This window comes from Petromyzon marinus, chromosome 37 (assembly GCF_048934315.1).
Source record: "Petromyzon marinus isolate PM22_M1 ecotype Great Lakes invasive population chromosome 37, UKy_Petmar_22M1.pri1.0, whole genome shotgun sequence".
NCBI lineage: Eukaryota > Metazoa > Chordata > Hyperoartia > Petromyzontiformes > Petromyzontidae > Petromyzon > Petromyzon marinus.
The window spans coordinates 19,124,363-19,137,267 of NC_133703.1; the positions used below are offsets into that span (position 1 = coordinate 19,124,363).

The 12,905-nt window shown below is 51.7% G+C and overlaps 1 protein-coding gene across 2 annotated transcripts in view; it reads right to left on the reverse strand.

The window, feature by feature from the left end:
- The window catches only part of LOC116949528 (BAR/IMD domain-containing adapter protein 2-like), a 56,344-nt gene extending 43,679 nt beyond the window's left edge, over positions 1-12,665 (reverse strand). The window contains exons 1-3 of one of the 2 annotated variants that reach the window (XM_076072401.1): positions 12,544-12,665; positions 10,518-10,663; positions 464-539 (exon numbers count right to left, since the gene is read on the reverse strand). In XM_076072401.1, the coding sequence (XP_075928516.1) occupies positions 464-539; positions 10,518-10,565 (124 nt within the window). In that variant the 5' untranslated portion in view covers positions 10,566-10,663; positions 12,544-12,665. Of the gene's footprint in view, positions 1-463; positions 540-10,517; positions 10,669-12,543 lie in introns of both variants that reach the window. The other variant, XM_076072402.1, reaches the window with a different exon arrangement.
- Between the last annotated feature and the right edge of the window lie 240 nt (positions 12,666-12,905).

Below are 12,905 nucleotides of genomic sequence, written 5' to 3' on the forward strand. Positions count from 1 at the left end.
GGCGCCGTTCGCTGAATCGTGGCCTAACTCAACATTTTCCTTTCGTAAGGGCCGCACGATGTTCACTGGCGATTGCGCCGAGCTGAGCTGGTGCGTGCACCCTGGATGTGCCTGCGTTCGCGAGCAACCTTGCGGGGAGCGGTGGCGACGTAGCGCGGCGAGCCGAGGTCGCTTCCCGACCACGGCCACCACCAACCCCGGTGGCGATTATCCGAACCGGTCCTGGACCTCGCCTAGGTCGACTCAGCCTCAAATGAGGTCCCGGTGCGGTGTGTAAACGTCGCCACTCGGGAGACAAGGGCAGTGAGTGTGGTGCCGTGCCAGCCGTCATAGGTGCCACTCGCTAACGGCACCGGCCCCTGCAGCCTGTTAAGGCTATACGGGGGATCTTTGTCTGTGTTGTGTGTGTATCCTGTACACGTGCTGTGTGGCACGTGTTGTGTACACACACACACACACTGACCTGACAGGGCCTTCTCGTAGCACTTGCCCATGGCCACGAAATTTCTCAAGCACGGATTGTATTGCTCCATGATCGTCTGTGGGGGGTCAGAATTTGACGAGCAAAGTCACTCACTCACTCAACCACCCAGCCAGCCAGCAAGCAAGCCACAACATCACGGACTCACTCACGCGGCCACAACACCACCTACTTCACTGACTCACTCACCCACCCGACACATTTTCACTCATTCAACTCAGCCACAGTATCATGCGCTCACTTGCCCGTTAACTGATGTACTCTCTTAGCCACAACATCACTGACTCACCTACTCACTCACCCACTCACCCGGCCACAATACCACCCACTTCACTGACTCACTCACCCACCCGTAACGTATGCACTCATTCACTCAGCTATAGTATCATTCACTCACTCGCTCGCTGACTCGCACGCCAAACTGATTTGATTTACTCTCTCAGCCACAACATCACCCACTTCACCGACTCATTCACTCACCCGTAACGTGTTTCACTCATTCACTCAGTTACATCATCATCCAATCACTCGCTCGCCCGCTCACTCAGCCACAAAATCACCCACTACATCGACTCATTCACTCACCCATCATTTCACTCATTCACTCAGCTACAACTTAATTCACTAATTAACTCACTCACTCACTCTTGCTCGCTCGCTCACCTACTCAGCCACCCGCCCAGCCATTACATTTTCTCAATCACTTATTCACTCACTCACTCGCTCAATCACTCATTCACTGACTCGCTTGCTCAATCACTCATTCATTCACTCGCTCAATCACTCATCCTCTTACTCGCTCAATCACTCATCCACTCACTCGCTCGCTCAATCACTTATTAACTGACTCGCTCGCTCAATCACTCATTCACTCACTCGCTCGCTCAATCACTCATTCACTCACTCACTCGATCGCTCAATCACTCATTCACTCACTCGCTCAATCACTCATTCACTGACTCGCTCGCTCAATCACTCATTCACTCGCTCGCTCGATCATTCATTCACTGACTCGCTCGCTCAATCACTCATTCATTCACTCGCTCGCTCACTTGCACCAGCACATCAAACCGAATCGTTCGGTGATGCTGCTGTAGTGGTGTACAGGCACAATTAATAATTAATAACACAAACTCAGCACACATTCGTCAGGAACAACACCGCAGGCGATGTTTCAGGCAATGCCCCATCCTCATTGCGTGTTGTTGAATTTGTTATAAAGTGCAACATCGCTCACTCCATTCATATCTTATTTACAAACGAATTGTCTGGGAGAGTTCCGATTTCAATGAAGTGATCTTGGGCCATAAAATAACTTTACATCCCCCCCCCCCACCCCCACAATATTGCATTCGCACAATTATCGACACATCACAACAATGCACACGTCTCTAAAGAGGAGTGGCAGAAAGCAGTGAATCACCTCGTGTCAGAGAGCACGCTTCTGGAAGGTGATGTCACACAGCTGCTTCTGATTTCACTTCAAATTTAGATCGCACTTTTTCATCTACATTGAAAAACTCGTTTCTTGATAACTGCTTTTTGTGTTTACTTTCCTCCCCCCCCCCCCCCCGCGCCTCTGATTAGCGCGGTTGCCTACGTACGGTACTAAAGAAGTTCAACGTGCAATACAATTGCCTCTTATGATGGGGGGGACCTTGCCAATAAATATCTGTGGAGTTCACCAGCATTGATTGGTTGCACGGAGCCTGACACTGCTGATGAGACACTGAATGTCAATCACAGGTGCGGAGTTTTGCTTGCACTGAACCAGCGCCTCTGAAATGTTGTAAGCCGAGATGGCTGTGGATGCGTGAAGCCACGCCAGTATATAGTTTAAGGGGAGAGACGTCTCGACGCAATCAGGAGAGACATCGCGTGCCTATCTGCAGTATACTGTCGATTATTTCCACAGTGACCCTAATGATTATTTCGTGTTATGTATGATAAAGGCAAAGATCCCACGTGCAGCCTTAACGAAGGGGCAAGTGCTGTTAGCGAGTGGGAGCTGTGATGGCCGGGACGGCGCACGAGGGGGTTAGTGCGTTAAACAACCACGCCCGGCCGCCTTTGTCTCCCCTGCGCTCATGTCTGAGGTCCAATAATGATTGTTGTCTCATCCACACTCGAGGCCCTGCTTTGTCTCATGGGCCAGGTTGTGGCGGGAGAAGCGATGAACGTGATGATGGTGGTCGTGGTGGTTAGTGGTGGTGGTTGTTGTTGATTGTGATGAAGATATAAACGACGATGATGCTGGTGGTGATATTGGAGACGGTTCAAGCATTGATGATGATTTAATTATGACAATGATTCTAGCGGTGGTAGATGTAGTCGTGATGATGATGGTGATGTTGGTCGTGGTATTCATGATTATATAGTACTGTACTCTTTGCTGCTGCCGCTCATGATGCTATTTAACATCGGAAGTCTTGATGTTGATGCCACTGCTGTTGATATTAATGTTGATCGCCTTTTTACGACGTTGCTTCTTGTGCTGTTTCTGCCAATACCGTCGCTGATGTTGCTGCCACTGCTGCTCCTCCTTCTTGCTGACGATTGCTGATAACGAACGTTGATCATTTTTACGATGCTGCTGATTGATGCTGCCACTGTTGCTTTCTGAATGCCACGTGTCAGCCCATTGAACTCCCTTGCTCACATCAGGGGCTTGTAAACACTCCCCCCCTCTCTCCCCTCCACCTCGTCCATCACGCCCACCCCGTCACCCCCTCATCTAAAGAGTGCTTGTGTGCGAAGTGGCCAGCTCCACGTCCCTTTCTCACGCCGGCAAAGACAAAGTTCCCCCGTTAAGCCTTTGGCAAGCTGTTGGGGCAAGTGCTGTTAGCGAGTAGCACCTATAAAGGCCGGCACGGCAACACGAGGGGGTGGGTTGCCAACACCACGCCCGGCCGCCTTTGTGTCCGCAGTGGCGATGTTTACTACACATCGCACCAGCTATTCATTTGAGGCTGTGTCGACCTCGGGGAGGCCCAGGACCGGTTCAGATAATCGTCACCGGTGTTGGCCGCGAGCGGGAAATCAAACCCCGGGTGGCCTGGTTCGTAGCGCAGCGTAGCGCTAACCTCTGCGCCACCACCACGCACGCACGCACGCAAATATATTTGAGCTGTAGCGAGGGACGTTCCGCGGCGCTGGTATCGGCGGCGGTAGCAACACGGCAGACGGCGATGATGACAATGGTCAAGTCGGGATGACGAGGCCGCGGTGTGGTGATTTATCGGCGCGCCGAGTGGCCACAGGTTCGACTCCGTCTCCCCGGCGCGGCAGTTGGAGCAACCGGTGGGTCGGTTGCGCGCGGTCTTACAAATCCCTGACCTCTCGCAAATCGACCTCGCCGCCCCTGCCCACCCAACGTGCACACCGCGGTCATTCGATCGGATCGGTCGCACGCGTGTGGTGGTGGTGGGGTCAAGTGCGGGTACGCCCACCACCTCTTCGAAGGCGTCCGGTCGGTGTGGAAGAGGAGGTGGACATTCCGCCTAGAGACTCCCGTGTAGCGGAGGCGCCGTCCCGCCGCCAGCAGTGGTGTGAGCCGAGCCGTTGCAGGGCCTGCGCCTTTAATACACCCCCCCCCCTTTATCAAAAGGGCTCGTGGGGAAAGCCCAAACAGCCCTAGGGTGATGAGCGTGATGGATGTTCGGAGTGTTCCTCTCTTCGAGTGGTTCCTCTTGACGATAAAACAAATAACACCCCCTCCCAACCCGCGCGCGCACTCGACAATAGTGGCAATTCCACGTTGCTGTGGTTTGTTCGGGGAGGTTTAAAATAAAAATAAGTCACGTGCTGTGTTGCTGAGCGCAGGCCCGTTGGCCCAAAACGTCAAGGGGCCCAGCCACAAGCAGCACGAGCGGACGCGCAATGGCCACGAGTTGAATGCGTTTCTTGAGCTGAGCGAAGTTTGTTAGTAAAGTGGCGGTGGGGGGGGGGAGAAAGAGAAGTGTGGTGACCCGCGGGGTGGTGAGTGGGTGGGTGGGGTAGTGAGTGGGTGAGTGTGTTGTTGTGACCTGCAGTGTGGTGAGTGGGGTAGTGAGTGGGTGAGTGTGTTGTTGAGACCTGCAGTGTGGTGAGTGGGGTAGTGAGTGGGTGAGTGTGTTGTTGTGACCTGCAGTGTGGTGAGTGGGTGGGTGGGGTAGTGAGTGGGTGAGTGGGTGAGTGTGTTGTTGTGACCTGCAGTGTGGTGAGTGGGGTAGTGAGTGGGTGAGTGTGTTGTTGTGACCTGCAGTGTGGTGAGTGGGGTGGTGAGTGGGTGAGTGTGTTGTTGTGACCTGCAGTGTGGTGAGTGGGGTAGTGAGTGGGTGGGGTAGTGAGTGGGTGAGTGTGTTGTTGTGACCTGCAGTGTGGTGAGTGGGGTTGTGAGTGGGTGGGGTAGTGAGTGGGTGAGTGTGTTGTTGTGACCTGCAGTGTGGTGAGTGGGGTTGTGAGTGGGTGGGGTAGTGAGTGGGTGAGTGTGTTGTTGTGACCTGCAGTGTGGTGAGTGGGGTTGTGAGTGGGTGGGGTAGTGAGTGGGTGAGTGTGTTGTTGTGACCTGCAGTGTGGTGAGTGGGGTTGTGAGTGGGTGAGTGTGTTGTTGTGACCTGCAGTGTGGTGAGTGGGGTAGTGAGTGGGTGAGTGTGTTGTTGTGACCTGCAGTGTGGTGAGTGGGGTTGTGAGTGGGTGAGTGTGTTGTTGTGACCTGCAGTGTGGTGAGTGGGGTAGTGAGTGGGTGGGGTAGTGAGTGGGTGAGTGTGTTGTTGTGACCTGCAGTGTGGTGAGTGGGGTTGTGAGTGGGTGAGTGTGTTGTTGTGACCTGCAGTGTGGTGAGTGGGGTAGTGAGTGGGTGAGTGTGTTGTGACCTGCAGTGTGGTGAGTGGGGTAGTGAGTGGGTGAGTGTGTTGTTGTGACCTGCAGTGTGGTGAGTGGGTGGGTGGGGTAGTGAGTGGGTGAGTGAGTGTGTTGTTGAGACCTGCAGTGTGGTGAGTGGGGTTGTGAGTGGGTGGGGTAGTGAGTGGGTGAGTGTGTTGTTGTGACCTGCAGTGTGGTGAGTGGGGTAGTGAGTGGGTGAGTGTGTTGTTGTGACCTGCAGTGTGGTGAGTGGGGTAGTGAGTGGGTGAGTGTGTTGTTGTGACCTGCAGTGTGGTGAGTGGGGTAGTGAGTGGGTGAGTGTGTTGTTGTGACCTGCAGTGTGGTGAGTGGGGTGGTGAGTGGGTGAGTGTGTTGTTGTGACCTGCAGTGTGGTGAGTGGGTGGGTGGGGTAGTGAGTGGGTGAGTGAGTGTGTTGTTGAGACCTGCAGTGTGGTGAGTGGGGTAGTGAGTGGGTGAGTGTGTTGTTGTGACCTGCAGTGTGGTGAGTGGGTGGGTGGGGTAGTGAGTGGGTGAGTGGGTGAGTGTGTTGTTGTGACCTGCAGTGTGGTGAGTGGGGTAGTGAGTGGGTGATTGTGTTGTTGTGACCTGCAGTGTGGTGAGTGGGGTTGTGAGTGGGTGAATGGGTAAGTGGGTGAGTGGGTAAGTGGGTGAGTGCGTTCTTGTGACCTGCACTGTGGTGAGTGGGTGGGTGAATTGGGTTGTGAGTGGGTGAGTGGGTGAATGGGTAAGTGGGTGAGTGTGTTGTTGTGACCTGCGGTGTGGTGAGTGGGTGGGTGGGGTTGTGAGTGGGTGAGTGGGTAAGTGGGTGAGTGTATTGTTGTGACCCTGCAGTGTGGTGAATGGGCGGGTGAGTGAGTGGGTGAGTCGTTGAGTAGGTAAGGGGGTGAGTGCGTTGTTGTTACCTGCAGTGTGGTGAATGGGTGGGTGAGTGGGCGGGTGAGTGAGTGGGTGAGTCGTTGAGTAGGTAAGGGGGTGAGTGCGTTGACCTGCAGTGTGGTCAGCGGGTGGAGGAATCAATGAGTGACGTTCGTGAGTAAAATGAAGAAACCATTGTAGCAGCGATAGAAGAGCGATGAGGAGGTGACGGGCCGTCATTGATTAGACACAAGAAAATTGTGACTTCGCACAAATTGGTACTGATTTTATCAGAAGTTGGTTGGGCTTTCCGCAGGCCACATCGTGGCTAGAAGGGATGACCACGATGATGATGGCAGATGAACAAGACGAATGATGGAATGCCAGCCAAGGGCGACCTGCGTGGAGATGGAACGCTGTGAGCAGTTGCAGGAGTAAGACTGTGAGAGGTGGTGACGCTGTGGGAGGGGGGGGGGGGCCTTCATCTAGCAGTGGATAGACCACGGCTGATAATGGTATGATGGTGATGATTGATAGCCAAAGTCGGCCAGCAGATGGAATTTTAATATCAACACTGGGAAGACAAAGGCGGCTGGGTGCGGTGCTAGTCACACAACTTCCTTTGGTGTTGCGTTGGCAAGCACAACAAAGATCCCCCATATATCCTTGAACAGCCTTGGGGCAAGTGCTGTCAGCGAGCCCACATGCACATGTAGGCGTGAGCAAGATGGACGCCTGAGGCGCACGTGCTCCCGGGCCGCTGCCGGGCCGCGTTCCCAGCAGCGGCTGGCGGAGGCCGCTTGTGAGGGGGCCGCTTGTGAGGGGGCCGACGGAGCCAGGGGGGGGATGACGGAGCCAGGGGGGGGCCGACGGAGCCGGGGGGGGCCAACGGAGCTGGGGGGGGGCGACAGAGCCGGGGGGGGCCGACGGAGCCGGGGGGGGGGGGCGACGGACCCGGGGGGATGCCAACGGCGCGAGCAGAGGGAGCCGACACTGACTCACTCACACATCATACACTGACTCACTCACACATCATACACTGACTCACTCACACATCATACACTGACTCACTCACACATCATACACTGACTCACTCACACATCATACACTGACTCACTCACACATCATACACTGACTCACTCACACATCATACACTGACTCACTCACACATCTTACACTGACTCACTCACACATCATACACTGACTCACTCACACATCATACACTGACTCACACCATGCACTGACTCACTCACACATCATACACTGACTCACTCACACATCATACACTGACTCACTCACACATCATACACTGACTCACTCATACATCATACACTGACTCACTCACACATCATACACTGACTCACTCACACATCATACACTGACTCACTCACACATCTTACACTGACTCACTCACACATCATACACTGACTCACTCACACATCATACACTGACTCACACCATGCACTGACTCACTCACACATCATACACTGACTCACTCACACATCATACACTGACTCACTCACACATCATACACTGACTCACTCATACATCATACACTGACTCACTCACACATCATACACTGACTCACTCACACATCATACACTGACTCACTCACACATCATACACTGACTCACTCACACATCATACACTGACTCACTCACACATCATACACTGACTCACTCACACATCATACACTGACTCACTCACACATCATACACTGACTCACTCACACATCATACACTGACTCACTCACACATCATACACTGACTCACTCACACATCATACACTGACTCACTCACACATCATACACTGACTCACTCACACATCATACACTGACTCACTCACACATCATACACTGACTCACTCACACATCATACACTGACTCACTCACACATCATACACTGACTCACTCACACATCATACACTGACTCACTCACACATCATAAACTGACTCACTCACACATCATACACTGACTCACTCACACATCATACACTGACTCACTCACACATCATACACTGACTCACTCACACATCATGCACTGACTCACACATCATAAACTGACTCACTCACACATCATACACTGACTCACTCACACATCATGCACTGACTCACACATCATAAACTGACTCACTCACACATCATACACTGACTCACTCACACATCATGCACTGACTCACACATCATACACTGACTCACTCACACATCATACACTGACTCACTCACACATCATACACTGACTCACTCACACATCATACACTGACTTTCTCACACATCATACACTGACTCACTCATACATCATACACTGACTCACACATCATACACTGACTCACTCACACATCATACACTGACTCACTCACACATCATACACTGACTCACTCACACATCATACACTGACTCACTCACACCATGCACTGACTCACTCACACATCATACACTGACTCACTCACACATCATACACTGACTCACTCACACCATGTACTGACTCACTCACACATCATGCACTGACTCACTCACACATCATACACTGACTCACTCACACATCATACACTGACTCACACATCATACACTGACTCACTCACACCATGCACTGACTCACTCACACATCATGCACTGACTCACTCACACATCATACACTGACTCACTCACACATCATACACTGACTCACTCACACCATGCACTGACTCACTCACACCATGCACTGACTCACTCACACATCATACACTGACTCACTCACACATCATGCACTGACTCACTCACACATCATACACTGACTTTCTCACACATCATACACTGACTCACTCACACATCATACACTCACTCACACATCTTACAATGACTCACTCACACATCATACACTGACTCACTCACACCATGCACTGACTCACTCACACATCATGCACTGACTTGCTCATCATGCGCTTACTCACTCACACATCATACACTCGCACAACCACTGACCCATTCACTCATCATACACAGGTTCACTCATCGTGTGCTGGCTCACTCGCACATCATACACTCACTCAAGCTACTACTAACTCACTCATCATACGCTGACTCGCACATCATACACTCTCACGCTGCTGCTGACTCACTCACACATCATACACTGGGAGTGTCGTGCTGCCAGCTATGGATGCAGGTTTTGTCGTACGTATTATGTATATCGATTATTGTTAAAAGTTAAATCACAGTTCCTATGATTACTGTTGTTACATTGTTTTTATAGCTTTATTTTGGTGATTCGAAAACATGGTAAATCGAAATTGTCTTATGGTTATTGTTGTTGGCTTGCACCACATTGTGATTTTTGCACACAGCGTTTTAATACGGTTTTTTTGTGTGGAATATTTGCTGGTTTATTCCAGGATGTTTCTGTTGCGCGTTGTCGCTTTGGGATGTTCTGTGTTCAAATTTTGTTTGTTGCGGTTGCACCCGACTTAAGAGCCGCATGGCTCACAGGGCTATGCCTAATAAATGAAAAACTTGAAGAAAAAAAAACTTGAAATGTAGAGGCGTTAACTACTCACTGTTCGGTAACCTGCATTGCCACTAGGTATCAAAGGGCCAGTGCAGCGTTACCTCTGTGTACATAACGGTTGGGGTCAGACGAGGTGAAGTGGATCGTAGCCACAGTTTGGTAAGAACCAACCAGACAGTTCCACGTGGGAATGTGGGATTGGTTACACCTGGCCACAAACGGGTATAAGAAGGGTGACCGCGCAGAGCGCGGGGAGTTCTCTCCCTACACGAAAGACCGTAGCCCGTGCTGAAGACAGCCAGGACCCTGGACCCAGCCTTCCAGCCCTTCTGAGGGCTAAGGCTCGGCGTATCCAGTGGTCAAGACCCGCCGGGCCAACAGTGGGTCAGATAGCCTCCCCTAGGTCCCAGCCGGAGGACTCTAGGATAGCGGTAGACGTGTGAGTAGGTCCCGCCAAGATAGGAGGCTGTACCTCCTTAGGTTAGCAAGAGACCTGTGTGTAGGTCACGCTAAGTCCGGAGGCTGTACCTTCTTAGGGTATCGGGTGAGGGGACCGTACACCCCTCTGTGTGTTAAGGACTGTGTAAGAGAAGTATTACAATTAACAGAGTGTGCCTCATAAGAAGTTCATTCGTCATTATAAACACTACACACACAAAATACAACAGCAACAAATACAACAGCATCAGCAGCCACTAAGTTGCGGTGACGTCATTGCGGCACTTGTGCCAGGCTAGGTGCACTTTAAGGCAACGTGAAGTGTCGAAGGCTCGCTGCTGGCAAGGAGGTCACACGCACACGCACGCATACACACACACGCACGCACACGCACGCACCTTATAGGCGTTCTCCGTCAGTTTGGCAGCCTCCTCGATTGGAGACATGGTGGTGGTGGTGCTGGTGGTGCTGGTGGTTGTGGTAGTGTAGGTTCGAATCCCGGTGGAGGCGTCGAGCCCAGTATTCTGCCTCTCTCTGCTCCCACCTTCCCTTGGAAGCAGAGGCTACAGTCAGCAGTAGTAAAACAGTGAGCAGCAGCAGCAGCACTCCCAGTACAAGTAGCAGTACATCTACAGGCAGCAGCAGAGGTAGTACACTTACAGGTAGCAGTACAACTATCAGTCGCATTCCACCTACCAGTAGCAGTACACCTACCAATAGCAACACACCTAACATTAGCAGTACACTTGCCAATACACTTACCAGCCGCAGTACACTCAGCAGTACACCTACCAATAGCAGTCCACCTACCAGCCGCAGTACACTCAGCAGTACACCTACCAATAGCAGTCCACCTACCAGTTGCAGTCCACCTACCAGCCTCAGTACACTCAGCAGTCCACCTACCAGCCGCAGTACACTCAGCAGTCCACCTACTAGTAGCAGTCCACCTACCAGCCGCAGTACACTCAGCAGTCCACCTACCAGTAGCAGTCCACCTACCAGCCGCAGTACACTCAGCAGTCCACCTACTAGTAGCAGTCCACCTACTAGTAGCAGTCCACCTACCAGCCGCAGTACACTCAGCAGTCCACCTACCAGTAGCAGTCCACCTACCAGTAGCAGTCCACCTACCAGCCGCAGTACACTCAGCAGTCCACCTACCAGTAGCAGTCCACCTACCAGTATCAGTCCACCTACCAGCCGCAGTACACTCAGCAGTCCACCTACCAGTAGCAGTCCACCTACCAGCCGCAGTACACTCAGCAGTCAACCTACCAGTAGCAGTCCACCTACCAGTAGCAGTCCACCTACCAGCCGCAGTACACTCAGCAGTCCACCTACCAGTAGCAGTCCACCTACCAGCCGCAGTACACTCAGCAGCAGTACACTCAGCAGTCCACCTACCAGCCGCAGTACACTCAGCGTCGTGCAGGTAGATCACGAGACACGTGCCACAGCGGCAGTCGTCAGAACACTTCACGCAGATGATACTCGCGTCTCGAGCCGGCGAAGTTGAATAATGGTGATGGTTGTCGGAGACTCCGGGATGATCATGACAATGCTAAGATGATGATATGCTAACGACGATTACGGTGTGACGGCGATGATGATCACGATGATGGTGATGATGATTGCGATTGTAAGGTGATGGTTATGGTGGAAATTCCAACATCTATCGTGAAATTACGGTGACGTTGACTCTAGTATTATTCGACGAAAACGATTAAACGATGATTACATTCTTGATTTGAAGCTTTCGTGACTGCAGGAATCTATACTCTTTGGTTCTTTCGGTAAAGTCACGTAGTGGGTACAAAATACATTTTTATTTTATTTATATGCTAACGACGAAAATTTAACTTTATTTTATACCTACGTGACTTCACTGGTCATTACATTCTGAGGATACTGATTATGATGATTACAATAAGGTGATTATGCGATGACTATGAGTCGACGATATTGCAAAGGACAATGCACAACACCTTAAAATACACAATTGTTGAACAGAAAACATGGTATGTACGACGGGAACAGCAATGTAATTACGAAGATGAACATTCCAACACTAATCACGAGATGCTGCTGCTGCTGATGGCGATGATGATGATGTTCTAATACAAAACAAAACGATAAGTAGTTGGTTTGTGATGCGAACTCCATCTGTTATTTAAAAAGAAAAAAAGCTGTCAATCAGCTGTAAACGATATTGTCGATGCTGCCGAAATCGGCATTTGGTGCGCATTCACAATCGACACAACAACAAAAAACGACTCCTAACACATTTCGTCATTCAAACCGCGTGGTCTTAACTTAAGCAAACATAATGGGCGACGTTTCGGGCAATAGCCCTTCTTGGGCAGAGAGCACATCACGAGCGAAACAAACAAACAAAAAATTTAATAGCGTTCTGTTGCTCACCTAACGGACCGAGCCTCACTCCCAGATTCCCTCTTCCATGCGGTCCGCACAGATCGATACTCACCCAACCCTCGCTCGCTCCGCGGAGTGGGAGACGCAGGGAGGGGAGGGGCTGTGGGGGTTGGGAGGGGCTGGGGGGGGGGAGAAATGGGGGGGGGAAGGGTGGAGAGGGGAGGGGTGAGCAAGGGGGTGGAGGTAGGTTCAGGGGGAGGGTGCAGGGCACGATAAGGATTGAGGGGAGGGGAATTGGTGTTAGTGGGTGGAGAGGGGAGGGGTGAGCAGGGGGAGGGGCGGTAAGGGTGGTGGAGGGTGGGGGGGGCGATAAGGATTCAGGGGAAGGGGTGGAAAGGGGGATTGAGGGG